This window comes from Prinia subflava, chromosome 10 (genome assembly GCF_021018805.1).
Source record: "Prinia subflava isolate CZ2003 ecotype Zambia chromosome 10, Cam_Psub_1.2, whole genome shotgun sequence".
NCBI lineage: Eukaryota > Metazoa > Chordata > Aves > Passeriformes > Cisticolidae > Prinia > Prinia subflava.
The window spans coordinates 27,203,601-27,226,962 of NC_086256.1; the positions used below are offsets into that span (position 1 = coordinate 27,203,601).

Here is a 23,362-nt window from a genome sequence, read left to right on the forward strand (position 1 = left end):
TCCCGGTTCGTGCTCCTGCGGGACGCCTCACGCCAGCCGCGAGCCCCTTCCCGCCCGGCGGCGCTGAGGGGAGGAGGAGCCATCTTGAGTCCCTCAGGGCTGCCACAGCAAGGCCCGCGCAGCGAGGCGGCCCCGGGGGAGGCGGGGGCCGGGGAAAGGGCTGCGGACAGCCCCGAGGGCAGCAGAGGTACACCCTCCCGCCATCGCCCGCCTCTCCCTCAGGCCAGGGGCGGACAGGGCCGGGCCGGGGCGCTGGGGCTCCGCCCGCGCTGACGCGAGGGGCGGGCAAGGGGCGGGCCGGGGGAGGGAGCGATGGAGCCGCACTGAGGCGAAGCGGGGCCGGGGCGCAGCGCGGGCGGCGGCGGCGCCTCCTCGTCCCCACGGCAGCATGGAGGCGGCCGCGGGAGCGGCGGCAGAGCCGGCGGCATGGGCGGCAGAGCCCTTCGCGGAGCCAGAGTCGGGCTCGGAGGAGCTGGAGGCGGGCGGCGCGCTGGACCGCGTCCTGCGAGAGTCGGTCTGCCAGCAGCAGGGCTGGGTCCGCGTCTATGGTGAGGGGCGCCGGGGCGGGGAGCGGCGGAAAACTTCCCGGCCCCAACTTCTCTCCCCCTTCCTTTTTCTCCCCGCTGCCGAAGCTCCCGATTCCCCGCGGCTCCTTGTCTCCCCCCTCCCCGGCCCGTTCGCGGAGCCCCGGGCTGAGCCGGCGCCACGCCTTCCCCTCTCCCGAGGTGCGGGATGCTCCGGTGCCGGGATCCGCGTCCAAAGCTTTTGTGTGCCCGGAGTCCCAGCATGTGTGCCCGGGATGCGGGTGCCGGCAGGGCTGAGCACTCCGGGATCTAATTAGTATTAATGAGCTACTGAAGGCCTGGGAGGTGCTGATACGGCGGGTCCCGTCGCCCCAGACTTACTGGTCTGTGTTAAACTGGCACCTTAGTAATTTTTTAAAAGGATGTTAAGATCTTCAGCTGTGCAGGACGAGGGGTTGTTTCCCCTTCTTTGTCAAACTCTCCCTGATATGTAGCCTTTTGAAATTAGCTTGATTTATGTGGTCGGGCCTCTGGTTTGTTTAGGCTCCCAGCTGAAGTGCAGTCGGTTTTAATCTCTCGATCAGCACCTAAATAGTGGAAATTCTGTTTTATCTTTTCCTTGTCTCTCCCTCTTGTTTGTCTTGGTAGTCTAAGGATAATTACTCCCACGTTTCAGAGTGAAGAGCACTGCAGGCATTATTTTGTTTTCCCTCCTGTAACAAATTTGATGGTCCAGCCTTGAAAAGGGACCAGTTGTGGTGTGTGCACGTTACCTTTGTGTGATATTATTGTTGCCCCTTCCCTGGAAGTGTTCAAGGCCAGGTTGGATGGAGCTTGGAGCAACCTGGTGTAGTGGAGAGTGTCCCTGATCATGGCAGGCTGGTTGGAACAAAACCGTCTTTAAGGTCCCTTCCAACCAAAAGCATTCCATGTTTCTATGATTATGAAGAACCTGTAAAAACACTTTTTTGATTGGTACTTTTTAACATGTCTTATGCTGGTGATTGTCCCTTTCCTCTTCCTCCCCTGTCCTGAATCCCTTGACGATTCTCCAGGTTTTCCCTGACGTGTAAAACTAGAACCAAAATGCTCTCTGTTACCCATGCCATTGATCTGTTGCTGGTTGTGTTATTTCTGAAACACAACGATGACATGAATAAGTTATCTGCAAGAACTCTGCTGCATTTCTTGGCTGATGGCAGGTAATTATTGTGAGTACCACTAGCCTGGGCCTTCACACATATCAAATGAGGAAGATCAGGCTGCAGGTTTTCTAGAGAGCGTGGTCACAAATAAACCTTTGTGTTTATTTTGGAAGCTTGAAAAGCTGGTGCAGTGGGATGAGGTTGTCTGTCTGCTTTCTGTCTGGTACATCAATGAGCAAAGTTATATTTAGCACAATTAATTGTAATAGAAGTTTGGGATTTTTAGTAGTTTCCACTGTTAGCTTGCTGTTTCTTGCCTACCTTGCTTTCGTTAATCCCAGCCTAGAGCTGAGACTATAAAATGCGGCCTTATGCAAAAATATCTCTTTGCTGTTGTTGAGAGGAGTTCCAAAGAAAGCAGTTTGCCTTCACATTGTTTGTTGAGAATACTTTCTAAAGGTAAAATGAGAATGTACTTAAGAAGAGGATGTCTGGCACCAGCCTATCTGATTGCTACCCAAGGTTGTATCTGCCATGAGTGGAAGCAGGAATGTGGTTTCAAAATTAGCCACAGTGAGGAACATTGCTTGTTGATAAAGTCATGCGTTGTGATGTGCTTGTAGTTTGACATGAACACGAAGATAAATGGGGAAAAATTCACTGTGACAGGGCCCAGCTAGCTCACAGGCTATAAAAATCAGCATACAGTTCAAGCACGTAAAAATACATCTCGTAGCCCAAGGACAATAACTAATTATTCCTAGTCTGTGTTTTAAAACAACTCATTATCCCTCTCCCTCATAAAGAACCTGATGTGGTAGTGTCTTCCCTCCTTCCCTAAGAAATTGCAATCGGATTAACTAGTATTTGTTTGTTTCCTCCTGCTTATTAGCCTTTTTTTTTCTTGCATGAGCACATCTGGAGAAGTTTGCGGACAATGAATCAAGCTGAAACTGTGCCATGTTTGTGCACAGCTAAATATGGGTTACAAACCTATGAGTGACAAGTGTTATTCATAGGATTAAAAGTAAAGCCTTGCACAGTTGTTTGAGGAACCACAGCAGCATAGCAAAAGAAAACAGGAGCAGAAAGCTTAGCCTTATTGTCTGTATTGTCTGATAAACAATGAGAACACTAACACTAATTATTTCACCATGAATGGCTGGGGGAGGGAAGGAATATCGAGCACATGAAAAGTGGAGAAGCGTTTTCTGGCATGGCAAGAAATGCAGCTTTTGATGTCGCTGCATTTCTTTTCCACGTGTCTCTGTGAACGTGAATCGCTGTGCAGGGGAGTTGTTCCAAATGAAAGGTGACTGTCTGAAAAGCATCCCTAGCAGTGGAAACCGGTATTTTAAAGAAAAAGAGCTCAGCAGCCACCTAAAGACAGACAGCTGTTTATTTCTGTGCGTCTCTACTTGGCAGTGGTGTGCCATCCACTCTGTCTCTGTCCAAAGAAGTAATTACTGCCATGAGGGGAGCTGGTCTGGTTGCAGAGCCTGTAAAACTTCATCTGTTAGCACAGAGAAAAGAATTTAGCAGTAAAGTCCCATCGTTGCTGGCCTCTGCGGCTTGCCAGCAGTATGACAGTGATGTGAATACAGTAGGACTTTACAATGTCTGGGATGTGATTTCAGTGTGACACTGAGGTCTTGTCTGACTTCACTACGAGATCTAAATCACAGTCTGGCTATTTTTGCATTTCCTGCCTTAGCTGCACTAGTTCCAAGGGTGGCTGTTTCATTCTGTGTTCTGGAGGTTCAGCAGCTTCTGCTTAAGCGAATTAGCCAGGACATTATCATGGAAATACAGTTTCCTTACCCATGGACGGAGTTTGAAATATAATTAGTTTCCCCTAACCTGATGTTTGAATAGTGGACAGGAGCAGCAGATTTGCTGCTCAGAGTGATAGGTTTAATTGCTCGTGAAACACAAATCATGTGAGTGCTGTTAGATGATGTTTCCAAGAACTGGTTTTGACACACAACTAATGTTTCTGTAAAAGATGTATCGACATGTGTTCTGGGTGACGGCTTCCATTCAGACTCCTGGCATGTGTGCAAGGGGTAAGGAGGGGGGAGGTGTCTTGCCTGGATTATTGCTATGATTTTTGTTTCTTTTGCCTCTCTCTAAAAGTGGTGACTTTTGAAAGCATCCACCCATGTTTCAAGGTCTTTTTCTCTGCTCTTTGAAACAGGTTTTGTGAGGAGGAGGCAGGGCAATAACTGAATAACATTTTTTGCTTACTGTGGAAACAGAGCAATTACATTGCCTGGTGTGGCTGACTGAACATCCATGGATTTTGCAGGAATGGATTCTAAAGCCAGCATCACAGCATTGGTGTTAAATGTTGCATGTGATGGGGGTAGAATCGGTTTTTTGCCTGATGTACAGTCTGTGTCTAAACAGGTTGCAAACTTCTATGATGGGGTTGTCAGAGTCATTGATGATGTGCCTGCTCTAAGCTCTCTGCAAAAGCTCCTGTGCTAAAGTAGCAAAAGAAGAGTTGCTGAAATAAGTAAAAAATAGCACAGGGAAGAGTCTGTTCTTGAGTGCTCATCCTGTGAACAGACATTGTTGCTCTGGGGCCTTATCAGGGCTAGGAAATGTCTTTCTCTTTTAGCAGCAGTGCTAAAAGATGATGGTAGTTGTACAAACTGGAGTGCAGATAGGATGTGGACTCTTTCATCACCTTGTCCTCTAATGCTGCGGGCAGTCTGGAGACATTCCCGGCTGCTGGAATGGCCCTCCTCGCCCCCCTTTCTCCTGGCAAGAAGAAGGCTCTTCAAGCATAGGCTAGAAGGGCTCCATGCCTTTTCATGGATATCAGTCTGCAGACAGAGCTTCACTGGCTCTAACTCCAGAAAAAGCCCTAGACCCTGTGCAACCCGACAGAAACGTCTCTTGGGTGCCTCAAACCTGAGTTCCAGGCTTTTAAGTGTATTTGCCCTCAGAAAATACCAGACTCACGCTCAGGGCTGAAGCCACGGTAATGTACGTGGTGTCATGCAGGGATTAAAAAATACCTGTGGCTTGGGCACTGAGCAGAAGCACCTCCTAATCATGTGAAATTCAGTTCAAAAGCCCAGTTTCTGTGAGCTATCCATTCCAGCAGCTCGTTGACTGCCTTGCTCAGCTCTTTTATATCAATGATTTTAACTCTGTTCTGAGGGGTTTCTGGTTCTTTACAGCCTGCCTCACTATGACTGTGTAAGTAGCTTTTTATATCTACCTTTTCTTTTTATATCCTTGTTTTATCCCGCCGTTTTCAGTCGCATCTAAAAACGCAAAGATTATCCATTTCCAAACCGTCTTGCTTTGGATGAGTACCAACAGGCTTTGGTAACGAGTAGCATCTTGCTGTCAGCAGATCCTTTCCTTGCAGCCCTGCTCATGCTGCTGGCCGGCTTTTTCCGGAGAGGTGCGTGCGGGGCTGGGGAGTGTGACCCCCACCCCAAGGTCCCGCCCGCCCCCGGCCTCCCCCGAGCCCGAGGAGGTCCCACCAGGTGGCGGCATCTTCATTGCGGTGCTGCAGGACCTGGCGAGGATGCCCGAAACACGGCGAGGGGGATCCCGTCCTCTCCGCTTCCAAACCTTATCTCTCATCTCCAGAAGCTCAGTTACAAAGCACTCCAGAGGCCGGCTAGCTGGGGAGAGGTGGGAACGGTGTAGTTAATGTAAAAACCAAAAAAACCCCTCGTAGCCAGGCAGCGAGGCAATCTGATAGGTGAGATGGCTGTTGCTGAGGGTTTCTGCTCCTTGAGACGTGTGCAGATAGTCAGCTGGGCTGGGGTTTGTGTACTGCTGCCTTTCTGAGTGGGATTGAGCTGCAATTCCTTGCAGGAGAGCATTTGCTTTTAGGAAGGACTTAACAGGAGAGGAGGGGAAGGTGCAGCCGAGACCCTTGGAGAGCTGAAAGGGAGCTGGAGAGCTGCACGGCATCTGTGCAGCCAGTGTTGTGTTGGAGAGGAGGGAAGGTCAGTGTTCACCAGCATTTCTTTCCCTTCTGATCAATAGGCTTATTTTTAACTCACCCAGAAAGTTGGTGTAAAAGCAGGCTTGGAAGATAAACCTCTTTGGGCCGGGAAATGTCATTTCCTGAGTATTTGGACAATGCCTGCTGTGGTGATATTTGACCTTATCGTAGCCTTCAGGTACCGAATGAGGGACAGACGTTGAATACCGACAGCACAAAGCTTTTGTTAGTTTTGTTGAGATGATAAGTAACAATGAATTTTAGTTGGAGCCCCATTGTAAACGGCAGAGTTTTGATTAAAGCAAGGTTTTAAGTGACTGGATTTGCTACAGATGAAAAACAGTCAAGTGTGCTGTGGGCAGAGATGCTGCTTTCCCTTGCCAGCCAGCAGCAGGGCATATCAAAAGATGAGTGAAGTGCTCTTACAGGTGATCTGCTCATGCCTGCTCTATGACAGCTCCTCTAATAGCCCTTTTTGACTCCAGGGAATTCTTACAATCATGCAGGGGGTGAATTACAGATCTTCCCTGCTCCTTCTCCTGTGCATTGGCAGAGGTGACTTGGAGTGGAGCTGAGGGCTGGACACAGCCTGTTCTCCCCTTGGTTGCTTTACTCCAAAATCTTATTGCAGAATCAGCCCTTTGACATTAAAGCCGTTTGCCTTTCCTCTTTTTAAGGAACACTGACAGGAATTTATACATAAATGAAGTTTTAAACATTTTTTTTTCCAAGAGTTTTTAGCTGGACTCCTTCAGCTGGCTGTGTTGTTGCAAGTGTTGCCTAGGTTACTAATTTATTAAGTCACTTAAATATTTGGAGGCGTCAACAATGCTAGAGTATGCTGGGGAAAATGAGGATGACATTATTTTAAAACACTGGTTTCCTGACTCCTGTGTTTCAGTCACACGATTTATCTCTGGCTGAACATTTTCATGTGGTGCTGTTTCCTATTTTTAAACAATAGGGGAAAAAAAAAGGGAAGATAAGAAGAGCATAACTGTGACCTGTTGACTTATTATGAGATCATGGATTCCTTTTAACTGATATTTATAGATTTTTATAAAAAATAGCTGAGACTTCAGTATTTTCTGACATATGTCTTTTTAGCCTCAGGGTCAGAAGTTAAGCTCTCATCTGAAGTCTTTGGAAATCCTCTGTGAAGAGACATAGTAATCATGGAAATACAAATTGTATCTGCAAGGAAAGTAACCAAGTGAAAAGAAATATTGCTGCATTTTGGTTTGCAAAATTCTCTCAAAGCCCTTTGTGTGTTTTAACACCCTCCTATCTCAGAAAGCCTTTATAAAAGTGATCAGGAGGGAATAGCATTTGTTAATTCTCTTTAATAGGGTTTCGAAAGGTCACAAAAATGTAGAAGGGCTCTTCTCCAAGAGTCGGGATTATTTTTAATTGTAAAGCAAGTTGGAGCAGTGAAAGTAATGAGCTCTTGGAGGTTAAGGGGTCTTTGCACTTAAGTAAATGTAAAAACCAAGTCCTGGATTTAGATCCTTTATTATCTAAAAGGATTTTTTTTTCCAACTGGGAATACCCCATTAGAAATTAGCTCTTACACTGCAAGCACTGGCAGGTACTTAGTTAAACACATTAATTCTGCAAACTGTGGGAAAACGACACCCATTTCAGCAGATGTGCGATGCGTCTGGTGCGGATTTGCATAAGAATGCATATGCTTCTCTGTGAGTTTCTGGCTTGATTAAAACTTGCAGGCACCTTTTTTCTTCCTCTAGTGCTGTGTCTGCATTCTTGGATATTAATGGTTTAATTGAAAATACCCCGGGTTTTTCTGTCTTAAGATGATTCATTTTATTTACACAGTGCTGCACTGTAGATGCGCTTGGTGCCGTATAGACAGAGGCTGCTTTGCTTGTCTTTTGGAATTTGTAGCCAGGACCAGAGAATAAAGGACACAGCAAACATGAAAAATGGCAAATGTGTTTGAAAATGGATGGAGGATTACACGGTGGAGTATCAGGAGCTGGGAGGGGATTGTGTGTATTCAGTCCCGGCTTCCAAGGAGGTGTGGGAATGGAAATCGGTACTGGGATGAGAGGAAGAGAAGTGTTGAGGAATCTGTGACTAAAAATGATCTCAGACTTAATCCCTCCCAGTGTTAGGCTTTCACAGCAACAGTCCAAGAGATTCAGCAGAACCTCTTCACCTCGGTCCTGTTCTCAGTCTGGATGTCATGAAGAGTGTGGAAAATTTCTTAGGTACACCATAGATACTGTAGCATTCAATCTGAGAAAGCTTTCTTAACTCTGGTAGCAGAAAATTGAAACAAGGCACTGGGAGGCAGGATATTGAAAACCAGGAAGATTACTTGGATTTTGACTTGAAATTTCCAACAAGGAGACAAAATTTCCTAGGAATAAACATTTTGTGTCCTTTGTATCCACCTAACACGATGTAACAAACGCTGGATGCCCACCACCACCTTCTAGGGCTTCAGGAGAAGATGTTCTCTGTTGGGAAAGAGAGGAAACTTAAAGCACTGGGGTCTGTGGGACAGGCAGTGAGCCAAACGGCACCAACAACAGCTTCAGCACTCCTGAGAGAGCTCTGGTGTTCCCAGCTCTGGAATAACAGTCTTAGGGGTTAGGCTGAGTAACTTGGAAAGCCTGGAAATTTATGACGCATCCGCTTTTTGGGAGATCCCTCACAGAGGGACTCGAAGTTACAACATGGAATAGAACAAGATAACCACATTTCTCCTCTTGGGATATACATCATCCTTTGCTAGTAAGGGCTTGGAGAAATTCAGGTGGGTTTGGCACTTCTAGAGGGATTTTTACTCCACATTTGATACTTGCATGACAGAGTTAAAAAGCTGCTTGCTTTTTTTCAGGATCTCATTACTTGAGTCAGTGGATTGGCTTGAGATAAGCGGAGGTAATTCACACCCTCATTTAGCTGACTCTTTAGTGCACTGATACTGGTCTCAACAAGATAGGGGACAGATGCTGCACTACTCAGCACAGTGTGTGCTGTGAGGGTTGCAGGAAAATGTGTGCAAAGCAGCAGTGGCTGGGAGGGCTGAATGCAGTCCTTGAATCTCATTTAGAAATTAAACCATCACTTTGCTTCAGTTTTCTGTTCCATTTTGACTTGACAAATGGTGACTGCTTTATTAACAAATCCATCACGGTTAAAGGAGGAAGGATCAGTTTCACTTTTTTGCACCATTCATTGCTTGGCTGTGTGAGTGCATCCAAAGCATTCATGGTTTATTTGAGAGGGCTGCTCTAAGGTGAGGAAATGAGGCACAAATAGGTCAGATAACTTGTCCAAGGACATACAAGAAACTTGGCAACAGAAGCCAGATCCCCTGAGACACCTCCAGTGCTTTGCTTCCATGCCTTGGGTTGCACTGCTTTGTGTTTGGGGTGCCTCTGAGCCTGCTGCTTTACTTGGATCCTCTGTAACCATTAATAATCCTCTCAAATACCCTATTAGCTGTCAGATCTATAGGTCAGCAGGGCAAGATGCTCTCAGAGGGGGGGACTTTCATTCAGGTGATTACATCTTTATTCTTTTTTTTTTTTTTTTTTACTCCCCACAAAGCCAAAGGTAAAGTTTTGTTGACCTTCAAAATGAAATAAACTTGTCTCATTACAGTGATAGCAGGCTGGACCACTGGTATGAAGGAGTTGGATAGCCAGCACTCATTAGCCTTTCGTAATTTGTAAGCAGGGCTGGGTGGTGCCATTTTAATGAAATTAAATCATTAATTTCAGGTAGGTAACTCTTCACTGCTGACTGGGGGAAGAAAGTACATATATCACAGACGAAAATTGGAAAACCATAGGACAGTGGTAAAACCACTTTGAACCCAAACATCCTTCCCATGGCATTTGGGACCAGAGTGTAACAAATTTGGTTCACTTTGCCAGTGCTTGACTGATCCATAGTTAGTCAGGTATTCCATGTTAGTTAGGTATTTTATCTTAGGAGTACAGTGCAGTGCAGGCTCTAGGAAAGAAGAGGAGACAAAATGCTTCCTGAAAAGGTGTTTATTTACATTATGAGGTTATACCTCAAGCTGTACACACAGGCTGCTGCCTCTGCTGCGTTTCCTACTTGCTTAAATATACTGGAACACGTACATCACGGACTAAAAACACAATGTGGTTTTTTTTCCTAGCACTTGCTAGGAAATCATTAGACTTCCTTGTCAAATAATACCAAGTATTTCCTATTTTGAGGTATGTTTCTGTAATTATTTTCCATCTTTTTTTGTCCAGGATGGTGAGTAGTTGATAGGTATCCTGGAAAATAAGAAGTCAGGGAAGAAACCAACATCCTTCTAAACCAGGTTTGAGAAGATTTATCTTCTAAATGGCATTGGTTTATGGGGTCCCTTTCTCTCTTGCTCTCTGGCAGCACTTGCTTAGGATGTCAGTGAGGTGTGGGGTGATTGATTACCCTGTTGAATGGATTTCATGGGGTCCTTCTTTAACTCCTTCCATTAGCTAAGGCCTTGCTCACTGAAGTTTTCAAATAGTCTCAACTCCCTAGAGATAATGAGTTTTATATCCCATATAGTGAAGTAGCGAAAAAGTTTTATGGTCTTGCCATAAATATTTATGTCAGTTTGCTTTCACATACCCTTGGCTGGCGACTCCTCTGCTTAAAGAAGCTCCTGTAGTTGCTCACGTCCAGTTCTGTAAGTACTGTCAGAGCAGTGTGAACTGAGGCCATTTCTAATTCAACTCTCCTCATTTTGATTCCAGTGGTTGCTAATTTCTCAATTTATAGCCATTAAATCATTATAACCATTAAATCAAATTAGGAAGAAAGCCTCTTTTTTTTTTTTTGTCAGCCTAGACAAGCTTTACAGACGGAAGTTAAGCATTTTCCGCTCTAATTTCTTTTTTTTCTTTTTTTTTTGTTGGACTTACTAATAGGGAAGTCAGGAATGTGAAGTAAACAGCCTCTGTTTGCAGACATGATGAATGTGTAGGATAAAAGGCGGGATGATAAGAAGGAAACAAATACCTTTTCTTTTTTTTAGTCTAGACCAGTGCTGGAAATGGGGAATTTGCATGTTGTAAAAGTCAAAATATGTCCGAAATTTTGCTGGAAAAAAATTGAGAGGAATGCACTAATAATAGTTAAAAACCTGTGTGGTATGAAAGGGCATTAATCTTTGCAATTCTGGCACAACTGGCTTTCTGCTATTTTATTTTGTCAGAATACATTGCTTTTTCTGTGTTAAAACCAGAAAAGGGTGAAAATACAAAACCGTCTAAAAATGCAATATGTCTGTCAATGATAAATATATGTTTGCTGTGAGAGCTATGAGAGCAACACCTGAATCATCATGTCTCAAATTTATCTGGATCCTGAGTTCAGCAGGGTGTTTGCCCAGTTATCTCAAATTGTACATTTTTGGTAATTTGGGTTTAATGGCTCTCTTGGCACCTTTAACCTGCTGGTTATATATAATGGTGATATATAATACTGGTCATCTGTAATTATTACATATGGGAGCCAGTAAGCAACTGTGAATTATACATAAGCAACTAGAAGGAGCCTTTCTCCTTAGTCCTGTAATTTGACTAACTCATTTTTATAAAAATAGATTATAATCCTTGTCTTTAGGAATAATTTGAAGAGCAATAGCTGTTAGTATTGAGAGACAGTAACTGTTTTCCTTGCAGTGGTCCAAATCAATTCCAGAATGGGCAGGAAACCAGACAGCCTGGGACACAGCAAGTGCTCTGCTAGGAGTTCAGGTGGTTTCCCCTCTGAGCAGGTAGGTGTTCCTATAAACAGGTGCCAAGAATTAAATCAACCTGCTTCTTCCATGCTGAGAAAATTCTTGCTCTGATTACAGGTTACATTAGCTTTGATGTTTCACTTAATTCTGGGTGAAAAAAGGTGAGAGTGGACTGCTGGGCCCTAGTTTTCTGTGTGTTCAGGCTGACCTTTTACAGCCATCTCTGTGGGATTACCACAGCTATCTGCTGGCCAGGCCATCAGATCTCTTGGCTGACAGATCCATCCCATTGTAAAACATAACCACCACATCTGTTTGCAGATCAATCTCTACCTGGATGGCTTTAAAAATGCTTTGGGATGAATCTCAAATGAAAGCTGTGGTGACAGAGGGGTGTTGGGAGGTTGATACCCAACAACATAAATCTTTGCTGTCAAGACTGCTGTTATTGTTGATGGAGTTCAGAAGGGTTATCACGAGTTCAGTGTAAAAAGCATGCAATTAATTTTAAAATTTGGAGTAGCTTTGCAGGGAACTTATGGAGGGAAAACTGTAGTGTATCACTTGGAGTGTAGTTTTCCATCAGTTTTCCAGTTGAGATGTTCTAGCTGTACTTTTGATTTCCATTTATAATAACCACTCAATTCTATACCTGACACAGTATCCCTCCCTGTTTGCTTTCCAGACTTTATTGATGTGGCTTCTTTGTGACCTACTTTCACTGCTTTAAGGTTGCTTTTTTCATTCCCTTCCAAAAGGAAGTGCCTTCCATGAGAAATGCTGGAAGCTCACTAGCCAGTTTTTAATTCTGGTAGATGAAAACTTGGACCAGCCTGAGTGTCCTTCTGCCTACACCCAGGGCAGATGACGTGGCTGACTCTTGGGTACTTTCCTCACCAAGTTCTGTTGCTGACCATTTTGAGACCCTGGAGTGTTTGGAGAATTAGGGAAGGAAATGCCTGTGTTTCCTTGGAGCTCTCATTACTCGTGCTGGAACTGGCCAGCCCTGTGACTCTTCGGGGCATTGTGCTGGCCTCTTGTCCTTGCAGGGGCCTGCAGTATGTCATGTGCTTATTACTTAAGCACTTGCCCAGCTGGAGGAAGCAACATCCCAGTTCTTATTCCTTTTACTCATCTGGGGTGTTCTTCATTTGTGTTGCTCCTTGTGGTTTTCTCTGTAGTTTCCACTGGTGGTGATTCAGGGTGAGGCTGAGCTGTATCTTCAATTAGTGGTGCCTTTGCTTTTTATCTGGGGCAGGAGGTGTGTGTTTACTTCTTTGTGGGGACACTTTAAAAACAGTTAGTGTGATGCAGAAGTGCAGTTTTCAGCAGATACGTAACATTTAGCTATGTCTGATTGGGGGGATTAATACCTCATTGGAAAAAAATCATTCACTCCTGTAATTTCACAAAGAGGATGTAGCATTTGTAATCATCATGTGGTAAAACTGGCTGCTTTTCTCCCTGCTCCATTTCACTCGGGTGTCAAGTTGGTATAAACACTGGTTACCCAAAAGAAAAACCTACTCCAGTCATTTTTCTGGAACCTTGGTGGCTTTTTGGTTTCCAGCAAAGAGTAGCCAGCTTTGTGTGTGTGTCTCTGTTATAAAATGAGCATGCTACTAATTTTAACTGTACAGTTTTTGCTTGGAACAGCAGTTCAAACCATGAGGGAAATTGTTTTTGTGTGTGTCAATGTCAAAGGAATTTCAGTAAAGGTGATGTTCAGCTCTCATTAGGGTTTGGAGTTGAACTTGTCTTTGTTCTCCTGGGGTTGGGTGGACAGTGCCCTCAACCCTCTTAGGAAAACCTTTACAGAAGGTGAAGGGAGAACTTGAACTACAAGAGATGTTCACCAGTGCTGCAGGTAGTGAGGTATTGGAGGAGAAACACGTTCCTGTAGCCCACTGCTCTAAGTCAGAATCCTCACTGCCTCCCTTGTTGCCTTGTGTGCTGGTATAAACAGGAGGTGGAGTTCTGCTTGTAAATGTGCTGGAAGAGTCTGGGGGCTAAAAATACAGCTGAAAGTAGCTGCAATGGAATAATTTGCCTCAAAAGGCAACCTCTGGCATTGTGCTGAGCGTTACCAGGGCTCTGAGGTTAAAGGAGCTGCGTGTGATTGGGGAGAAAATGCAGAATTCAGCAAGTGTGGGGGTGCCAGCTGGAGAGACACGGTGGTTTTCTGGGTACACCATCTATTTCTCCGTGTTTCTTGCCAGCAGGATGCTGGGTGGAAGCGGGGTGGTGCTGTTTTTGTTGGAAGCAAGCTTGGTACAAGAGGCCATGCTGGTCCAGAGGCATGGCATGTGAAAGCTGTTAGTGGTTTGCAGCTTTTTAGGATGTTCTTTTTCTCTGGTTGAAATGTCCAGCAAAGCAAGTGAAACATGGGCACTCATGAGGGATAGCTGCTGAGTTTCATACCTTGTTTGTTTGGGTTTTTTTTTTATCTTTCCCTTCATCAGCATATAGGAAACAGCGAATACAAATCTATTCCCCAACACATGCAGATGCATTTGTTGCTTGGAAGCTGAGCTGGACAGGAGCTCTGAATTATCAGCATCTGATTCCATAGCTTTGACAATAAGCAATCTCCTTAATATTCTGATGAGCCACCGTGGTATTATTCCTCTGTGGTTTTTTTCACTTTTTTTCCCCTTGAAACTCATATTGCAATCTGAATGCTGTTGGTTTAGGATTAAAAGAGATATTGCCTGGCTCTGTGCTTTGCACAATTTTCCTATGACAGCAGAAAGAGAGAGAGAGAATAGTATCATTCTCTTTCTTCCACAGTAGTACAAATGAAGCCTGAATTAGAAACAACTTTTAAAATTGAAGAGTTCTCTCCTGTTCATAATTGTGTCTCTCTAATACTATGAGTACCAAAGCACATAAATTATTCATGCAATATATGTCAGCAAATTCAGCATAAACAGAACAGACAATTGGGGATACAAGCATCATAAAGTCACCCCAGGACAGCAAGGAAGAAATCCTCAGAAATTTTTTCTCAGGGAATCACAGCACTTCCAAGGAAAAAACTTTTTGCCTCTAAAGACACTTGGCAACTCTGCTCTGGATTCTCTCACGGGAGTTTTATTCCAGTTACAGCTTATCTTTAGAAATAACTGCAGATTAATTTTAAAAGACACGTATCTCTTAAAATGTAGCTTGCATACCCAGATGGCAATTAGATTCATCTTAATGGTGATGTAAATCTAGGGTAGCTCTCTAGCCTAAGGGCTGGCCATTTTACTGTCCAGCTGTTTTCCAAATGATTTATTTCATTTCCCCTCTTGGTTTCTTTGCCTCACCCCTCAGCTTCACTCTTGCTGCTCATAGCACAGTGAGGGAAGAACAGCTGCACTTAGCAGCTCCAATAAATGACTTTATTAGAATTAGAATTGTGTCTGCATTACACTAATACCAAAGGTCTTAGTTCATCTTGTAGCCCCTAAAATGGATTGTCATCATTTCCACACTGCCTCCTTACAGTGGGGGAAGGCAGCTCTGACTCAGCCCCTGGATAGATGGGAATACAGGGAACTGAGTGCTGCTGCCAGGCAATTTGTTCAGACTTTGTCAGTGGCTAGAAATGTCTTTCTCCCCACTTACTGTAACGCTGAGCATAATATGCAGGAAGAAGACCTGCTTTACAACAGCTCAGGAATATGGATGAACAACCTTTCTGTCAAAACGATACAAAAAAGTCCTTAAGCTTGAGGATTTAATGTGGATATTTACAGGACAGTACAAATGTTATCCTAGGACACAGCAAAACCAATGCTTCATCTGAAACCTGCAAATTCTTTGGCATTACTTGCCGACAGAAAATAAAATGTAAAACCTTACCCTTTTCAGGTGTTCCAGTGAGCAGGCTCGTGAGTAGGGACTTGCCTTTTTTCAGTTGGGAAAGAGCTCACGTTTTCTGTGCAGGATGGAAACTCCTTGCTGCTTCTGCTGGTTCTTTGAACTTCAGAGCAATGGAATGACATGCCCAACTCAGCAGAGTTCTGTGCAATCCCAGGGAAGCCATGCCTGCAGTGTCCTGGAGATGGAGCAGAGCAAATCTGAGAGGTCAAACTCAACTCCAAGGTGTGTATGAAAGATCTGAAAGATGAGATGGTGCTCAATGGTTCTAGGAGAGGCCCTCACAGACAGAGTCCCTTGCCTGGGAGGAGGCTTCCATTTGAAATGCTACCTCTGGACTTCACTTTGAGGCATCCCATCTTTTCTTATCTGCTGGACCAGTGTCAACTGCTACTTGTATTTGTCTGGTCTTTGCATCAGGAAAGTCTCTGCAGAGCACTGGAGGAGATCACCACTGGAGAGCCCCAGCGCCCAAGGGCTGTGACTCCCAAGGGTAGGGAAAAACATTGCCTCTTCTGCATTTTCTAATTTCTTGTATACTATCTGTAGCTTGTTATTTTTCCAAATTAGTCTCTCTGCTACACCCGCCATGTCTCCTAAGCAAAATTATCCCTTCTAGAAGTGCACCCCAGACAGAATATTAACACCATTCTCAGTTGTTTTGTGAAGAAAGGGCTAAAAAAGGAACAATTTGCCTCAGTTGTCTTGTCAAACTTGTTTAATGTCAGTACATGAAGTATTTCACTACAACATTTCCACCTTTACTCTACACACAAGGTATTAACTTCTATTCACACATCTCTGCCATCTCACATATCTCACTGAAATACCAGTTGTTTCTTTTGAGTAACTTACATAGGGGCAAACAGAACAGGTACAAAAAATGGAGTTTGATTCTTATTTTTCTGAAGGTGTGCCCTTGACTTGAAGAAAAGAGAAATCCCTATTTATAAGCCAAATAATGTATTTTGAAACACAGTGTGTGGTTTGGAGGGGTTTTTTTTAAAAACTGTTCTACTTTTAAGTGGAATTCTGTGGGTGAAGTGCAAGAATAAAACCCAGCAGCAGCTTGATGCTGTGCACCCACTTGGATGGTAAAGCAGAAAGAAAAATACCAGGGAAGCTGGGGAAAGGGGCAGCAGCCCTAAAAATCCAAACTCTTCCTAATCAGTCTCTTAATCAATTGTATTACTGCACTCTCAGGAGTTCCCAGGCAGCCTGAAAGCAGAGACCAAAGTTCTTCATGGGAGATTTGACAAATCCACCTGTCAGTGTCACCCGACAACTGATTTATCATCTCTGACAAGTAGAAAATTGCTTTGACTTGTCTGCAGGACAAGTAAAATTTAGTAACAGTGATGGGGTATTTTAAAAATTGTCATGATCATGTAAATCCTGTTATCTCTGTAGCCCAAGTTCTGAATGGTAAAATGACATTAACTTGCTTAAAAAAAATTTAAAAGGTCTCATATTAACAGATAACGACATTTTTCCTCCTCAGTTCATTTTTAAATCCTGTTGCCTTTCAAAGGCTGACACTTCTATCTTTCAGCCCTATTTCTCTGGTAATAGTATATTGAAGATCTCTTCTAAAGAAAAAACCCAGCATGTAGCTATATCACATCAAAAAATACAAAGGAAGAAAGTCTGCTTAATCTGACAAGGCATCAGTGTTTAGGCTATAAGCTTATTATGAGGCTTGTATAGTGGGAGCTGATTTTTTCAAATTAATTTCTATGATTACCATAATAAACATTTTAATAATATCCTTTCCTTCCCTCATATCACCAGCAGCTGAATATTTCAGTTGGTTATCTGGTCTTTCACAGCAGCCTTTATCCCAATCAGCCATGCATAATCTGTTTACAAGAATGCTTATAGGTATTTCCACTATAATTTCATGTTCCAGGTTATGCTGCTTCAGCAGCTTCTCTCAGTGCATTCAGGGTGTTCCCAGAAAACACTCAGGGAGTTTTGAGACCTTTGAATTTCTAATTTTATTTGGTAGTCAATGCAAAGAAGTCACATCATATTCTATTTAAATCCTTCAACTGTCTGGAAAACAATTTGCTGTAGCACACATCCAACACCTTGAACAGGAGGGCTGGTGCTGCCGCGCTTGGTTTGGTATGTGCATTACTTGCTGACAGTCAGAAGTAAAGCCTTGTGTTCTGCTGATGCTGTGACTGAAAGGTTGGAATTTAGAAAATAGCAGCAGGGCACTGTTAAATGGCAGAGATTTGTTGGGGTTAGGGATCTGTGTAGAGCTGCCTCCTGCTCTAGGGTTCCAACCCAGGAAAGACATGAACCTGTTGGAGCAGTTCCAGAGGAGGCACCAAGATGATCAGGGGGATGGGACAGCTCTGCTGTGAGGAAAGGCTGAGAGAGTTGGGACTGTTCAGCCTGGAAAAGGGAGGGCTTTGGGGTGACCTCACTGTGGCCTCTCAGTACCTGAAGGGAGCCCACGGGATGGAGAAAGACTTGTTTATGGAGCATGGAATGATAGGACAAGGAGAAATGGGCTCAAACTAACAGAGAGTGGATTTAAACTGGATCTTAGGAAGAAATACTTCTCTGTGGGCGTGGTGAGGCCTGGGCATAGGTTGTCTAGAGAAGCTGTGTCTGCTCCATCCCTGGAAGTGTCCAAGGCCAGGTTGGACAGAGCTTGGAGCAACCTGAAACAGTGGAAGGTGTCCCTGACGATGGCCAGGGGCTGGAAGTGGATGATCTTCAAGGTCTCTTCCAGCCAAAACCATTCTGTGGTTTTATAACTCAAGACTACTGCCAGCTTCTTGAAGCTGGTGGAGTTTCAAGCTTCTGCACCACATAGGTTCGAGTCTTGCAACTCAGCATTCTAATATTGCTTTTCTTCACTCACAGCTCAGGAGCAGCACCAGAAATGTCAAAAAATATCATCCTGATCTAGGCATGGTCATAACATCCATCTTCTGGGATCCTTATTTGCATCCAAGACCTGTGCTGGCTCAGTTTCTATAACAACCTCCTGTTCTGTTTGTTGTCCATGATTACTCCAAAGCTCCTGCTCCCTAGTTTGTTTCCCATCAGTAGCTTTGAGTATCTGTCCTTGTGCCTTGAGCATTTCTTCTGTCTCACACTCTCCGCTGTCAGCAAGTAGAGGAGCTGCAGCACACCAGTTAGGAGATCTGAAAGCTGTGTATGGGAAGGCAAGGCAAGCATTCAAAATCAAAATAAAATCCCCCAGCAAAACAGTGGCATAATCAGCAATTCCAGGTGTAAAGCTGATTTTTCTAATCTGTCCCTTTTCCCCTCACCTCCCCTTTTTCACTTGCCCCTGCAGTTTATGCTTTTTGGGCAGGACACCTATTTTTAAAGACGCATTAAATGCACTGGCTAAATGTACTGACCTAAGAAAACAGCACAAGAATAATATAATAATTGTCAAAACCTCCTCTCAAAACCCCTGTAACAGAAATAAAACAGAAATAAAATGTATGACACTTTTGAAGTGATTACATCCATTAGTACTGAGGATAGACAGCAAAGTCTAGATATTGTTTGATTTTATTCTTTTTGTTTTTTGAAACTACCTGGTTGCTGGTAAGTGTCAGCATTATTGCTGTCTTGAGGCTTTTCCAGTGACAGCTTATTAAGAAATTGAGTACTCTCAGAACTGTGCTGTTTTAAAAATAGGGGGTTGGGGATTGTGTGCAAATGAGGGAGTAAACAAAGAGGCTTTGGAATTCCAGCCTGGTGCAGAGGAACACATTCATTGCTGCAGGAAGAAATGGTTTCTAAGAAACATTTGGGGAAAAGGAGAAGGAAAATAGCAGTGCTCAAGCCTGTGACCTGCTGCACACTTTGAGAGCGTTTCAACATCAACATGGATACAAGTAGTAAAGATGGAAGATAGGAGTAAAAGCATCTCTCATAATGAGACCAGAAGAAACAGGTTTTGCTGTAAAGATGAAATGCTGCTTGCACTTGTATTTTAAGCAATGTATTGCTCTTTTAAAAGTGTTTGAGGAAGACAGAGATCAAGCAGGAGACATGATAATTACACAAAGCTCGTTTACTTCTGACATGTCATGCCAACCATTAAATCAGGAGATGTGATGAAAACAGGTTTAGAAAGTTGTTTTGCTAAGCCTGAGCCATTCATTGTTTTTCCATTTTAGTTTAGTTGCAATGTTGTCTTGTAAAATCAGTGAAGGCATAAATATGTACAAATATGATGGCCTTTTAAACTTGCCATGTTTCTAACAAGTGGTGTAGGAAACTGCTGCTGCCTGTTGACCCTGTGCCTCTGAACATCAATAACAATATGTTTATTTTTCCCCATCTCAAATGTTAAGCTGTTGATATCAGTGGTTTTGACCTTCATTTCCTGTTGGAATGAGACTTTTTTTTCCTCCTTGGATTTGAAGGTTGACCATCAGGAAGCAATATTTTTTTGCTTATTTTAAGCTGTGGAACGCATAATTATTCCATGCTTTTTTCTGTCCTTGGTTTCAACTTGTAGTATCTCAGCTTCTTCCTCATTTACTTCAGACACATCCCAAAAAAAAAGGGCTGTCTTTCCTCTTGCAGGCTCCAAGCCTTTAGTAACACTGATATTAGTATTATCAGCAGCTGAAGTTCACAGGGTGATGCTGAAGTGAGAAACAGAGAGTGTGAAGGATTTGCTTTGTTATTGTACTCAAAGATTTTCCTCAAGTGGAAAAATAGAACTGCCTGTTAGGAGTTCAGCAAGATCCGATCACTGGTGTTGGGGTTTGAAGGCACACAATTAGAAAGCAGACTGAAGTGGGATACAAGGAAGATGCACAGCATCTGCCATGCCTGAAATAGTAGATTCTGTTCAGTCAACCTGGTCACTTAAATTTTACCCTAGTTTTACATGTCCAGTTAAACATTTTAAGTAAGTTTTGGCAGCTGCCTTAGTTAATATACATGTGATTGGTTTCTTCATGTCTTAATTTTTGCCCTGCAGCCTTGTTAGTCTGATCCTTCTTTCAGATAGTATCATTAAAATACTGACTCATTAGAAGAATGCCAGGTTTTTAACATCATCTCAGTGTAGTCTGTGTGCATCTATTTTTTTGTAGCAATAGTGTATGCAAGCTTGCCTTTTCTTTTATCTTCTTTTGTTTCTCTGTCACCCACTGTATTAACAGCTGTGGTAGATGAACCAAGAGCAGGAACCCCTGCATTACATTGGGACTCCACTTCAGCGGTGATTTATCTGAAGCCTTGCCTGAGTAATAGCTCTGTCAGTGTTTGCTGGAGGGGATAAATTTGGCTTCCCTGGTCACAGAGTACTAGTCTGACTTTTCTGTTAACACCTTTGACTCTTTCTTTGCTGGCTCAATAAACCCCCAACAATTTAAGTAACCTGTAACCAAGCTGGAGCTGGAGATACAGTACATTTTAATCCTAACTTCATTTCAACAGTGTTTTGATTATATAAGATGGAAAGTAAGTTACTTGGTGTCTACGTGGTATCAGTAGATCATACTGTATCACTGTTAAGAAAAATATTCTTCAAATTTAACTTTGAATACATTTTCCCTCTATTTCTTATGCTTGTGATCTGAGAGATGGGAGTATTTGCACTCCTACTTTCCTCCTTTCCCCTAAACTCTTACTTAGTGTTTCCAGACAGAGAGAAATGGGATATGTCAAAAACTTACATCAGATGTGTTTGCAGTGACCTGCCGGACTCTGTGGATGTTGCTTTGTATAAGTTACCTAGGAATTTGGGTCCTCTCTTTTAGGATGGACCCATTACCTCGAAACAAGGCTCACTGACCTTGACTAGTGTATTTGTGGAACATTCATCTTCACGAAGCAAATGCAAATCTACTAGATCCCACGTTTCCCAGGAAGAGGCTTTCTGTCACTCTAATTCCCTTATCATAAACACAGCAACTTCAGTTGTCCCCGAATCCTGGCCCATCTGTCTCGGATTTACTAGAATAGTATCATGGTTTAAATAACATCGCCTCCATTTGTGGAGGCAAACATTTATTGTTTTATCTGCAGGCAGAATTGATGAATATTAGTGTTTGCAGGGATAAACGGAATTTTATCATGGGCTCATAGCAATACCCCACCTGGCTGCACCTGCTGTTGGAGACAAAGTACAGGGAAAAGTGACATACAAGTGGATTTCCAGGCCCAGAGGAGTCTGGAACTGTCTCTCAAAACTGATTATAAATTACTTTTTTTTTTGTAATTTCAGCTGTCTGTTTAAATTTTGGATTTTACTTTTGTGATCAAACACTTGTCCCAGCTCCTTTTCCTGACCAGTCTCAAGGATTATTTTTCCCCCACGCAGAATAAAGAATAACATGCTGCAGCTTGGGGACCCATTTGTTTCAGTGCTGTCCCATTTGATTATGCATCCTCAGTGAACCAAACCCGCTGATTTTTTAACACACCTAACATGGAGCTGAACTTTGTTTCAGATCAGAATCCCTGGTATTTGTGCTGATTTCACAGATGGTGAAACTTTATTTTCCAGTTTTACAAGTCGATTTCACAGATATTTGGGGAAAATCATCCTATCATGTAACTAGCATGAGTAAGCATCAAAACTTTTCTGTCTCTTTCCAGTATCTTTTCTGCTGACATTTTTTTCTTGTTAGTGCCTTTTGCAGTACTTTCATATCTATTTTATTCCTGGCTTGTAGCAACTGTGAGGAGCCTTTTAAATAAGGACACTTGTTAGTGTGTGTGTGGGTTTGAGAAGTTATGAATTCACAGCTACTTGAATGTGGAGGAAAAAATAGCCCTCTTTTTCCAGCCTTAATGATTTGAGGATTTTTGGGGGAGGGCAGGGAGGCATCAGTCATTTCTACAGTCATTTCATGCTGCTGGATCCCTCTGCATCCTCCAGCCCGTGCTGGATCCTCTGGTGGGTTTATGACTGTAGGTCAGTGTTGGAAAGTAGTTTATGGACATATTCTGTGGTTTTGGAAAGCTTCATTAATTAGAGGCTTCTCATTATTTCCTTGATATTTTACTGCTCTCACACTTGCTGATCCCAGGGGGAGGTGGTTCCCCAAAAATACAGCCTAAGGCACAGCCTTGGGCTAGGAGGAAAGGTTCTGCTAACCTGGTTTAGTGCTGGGCAAAGGGTATTGTGAATTTCCTCCATTCATCGATTTGCCACTCCCAAACAAATAGTAGTCTGCCCTTGTTTGGATCACCTGATTACTAGCCAAAGTTTAGGAATAGAAGGACAAAATAGTATGTGTGCTGTCGAAGTAGCTTCTAAACGTTTGATTATAGGGTTAGAAAGAAAATAATATGCCAAGAAAACGCAAGTACAGAATACAGATGAAAACAAGATTCTTCCTCGGCTGCTCTGGGAGCCTGGCAGCACACACTGCTGCCGCTCACGAGGCTCCATGGCTTTGGGGCTTCTTCAGGCTTACAGTTCTCTTGCTAAAAATCACTGCTGAGTGCAGCCTTCTCCTTCAGCCTAAAATAAAACAGCCTAGTACAACCTGTGCTGTGCCCAGGCTGGGCTTTCAGAGTTGGGTGTGAACATGGGAGCAGGATAGTTTCTCCCCTGTGCTCACAGCTGGAATAAAAAGCAGGGTGAGAATCCTTTCTTAATTTTCCCACTTAATTTGCACATTACTCATACATAAGTTGGTTTCTTGCAGAATTTTTGGGTCTTGTGTCTGTCTTTGACTGTTCCTCAGAGTTTGGGACTTTGGTTGTCCACAGACCTTATGAGCTCCTACCTTCCCTCTCTCTGTGATCGCTGCACGAAGGCCAAGTGTCACACATATGACAGATTTGCCATTCCCTGCTATTTTTTTTCCTTTAAGCTACCTTCCTTCCTTCCTTTCCCACCACTTCTTTTTAGCATTTTTAGCTGCTGTAATGTTTCTGCTATAATTAGCTCTGAGCATGACTGTTGTTATCTTTCCAGAGTTTAATTTTTAAAAGACGGTCTAGAGGAAGTAATGCTGGCTTGGCTGAAATCCTTTTATTGTTTTAGCCAAGCGGCCAGTTGGTGATGGTTAACACAACAGGCTTTCTAAAAAGTTATCTGCTTGTCCTCTTCAGGTCCTCAGTCTGGCTAAAGGACCTGATGTACCATGTGATGTACAAC

General features: G+C 43.4%; 1 protein-coding gene across 4 annotated transcripts in view; it reads left to right on the top strand.

Annotated features, from left to right (window-relative positions):
- The first annotated feature begins 301 nt into the window (after positions 1–301).
- RASAL2 (RAS protein activator like 2) overlaps positions 302–23,362 on the top strand; it is a 165,283-nt gene continuing 142,222 nt past the window's right edge. For 3 of the 4 annotated variants that reach the window (XM_063406559.1, XM_063406561.1, XM_063406562.1), the window contains exon 1: positions 302–548. In XM_063406559.1, coding sequence (XP_063262629.1) covers positions 389–548 — 160 coding nt within the window. In that variant the 5' untranslated portion in view covers positions 302–388. Of the gene's footprint in view, positions 549–11,402; positions 11,422–23,362 lie in introns of those variants that run through there. The other variant, XM_063406564.1, reaches the window with a different exon arrangement.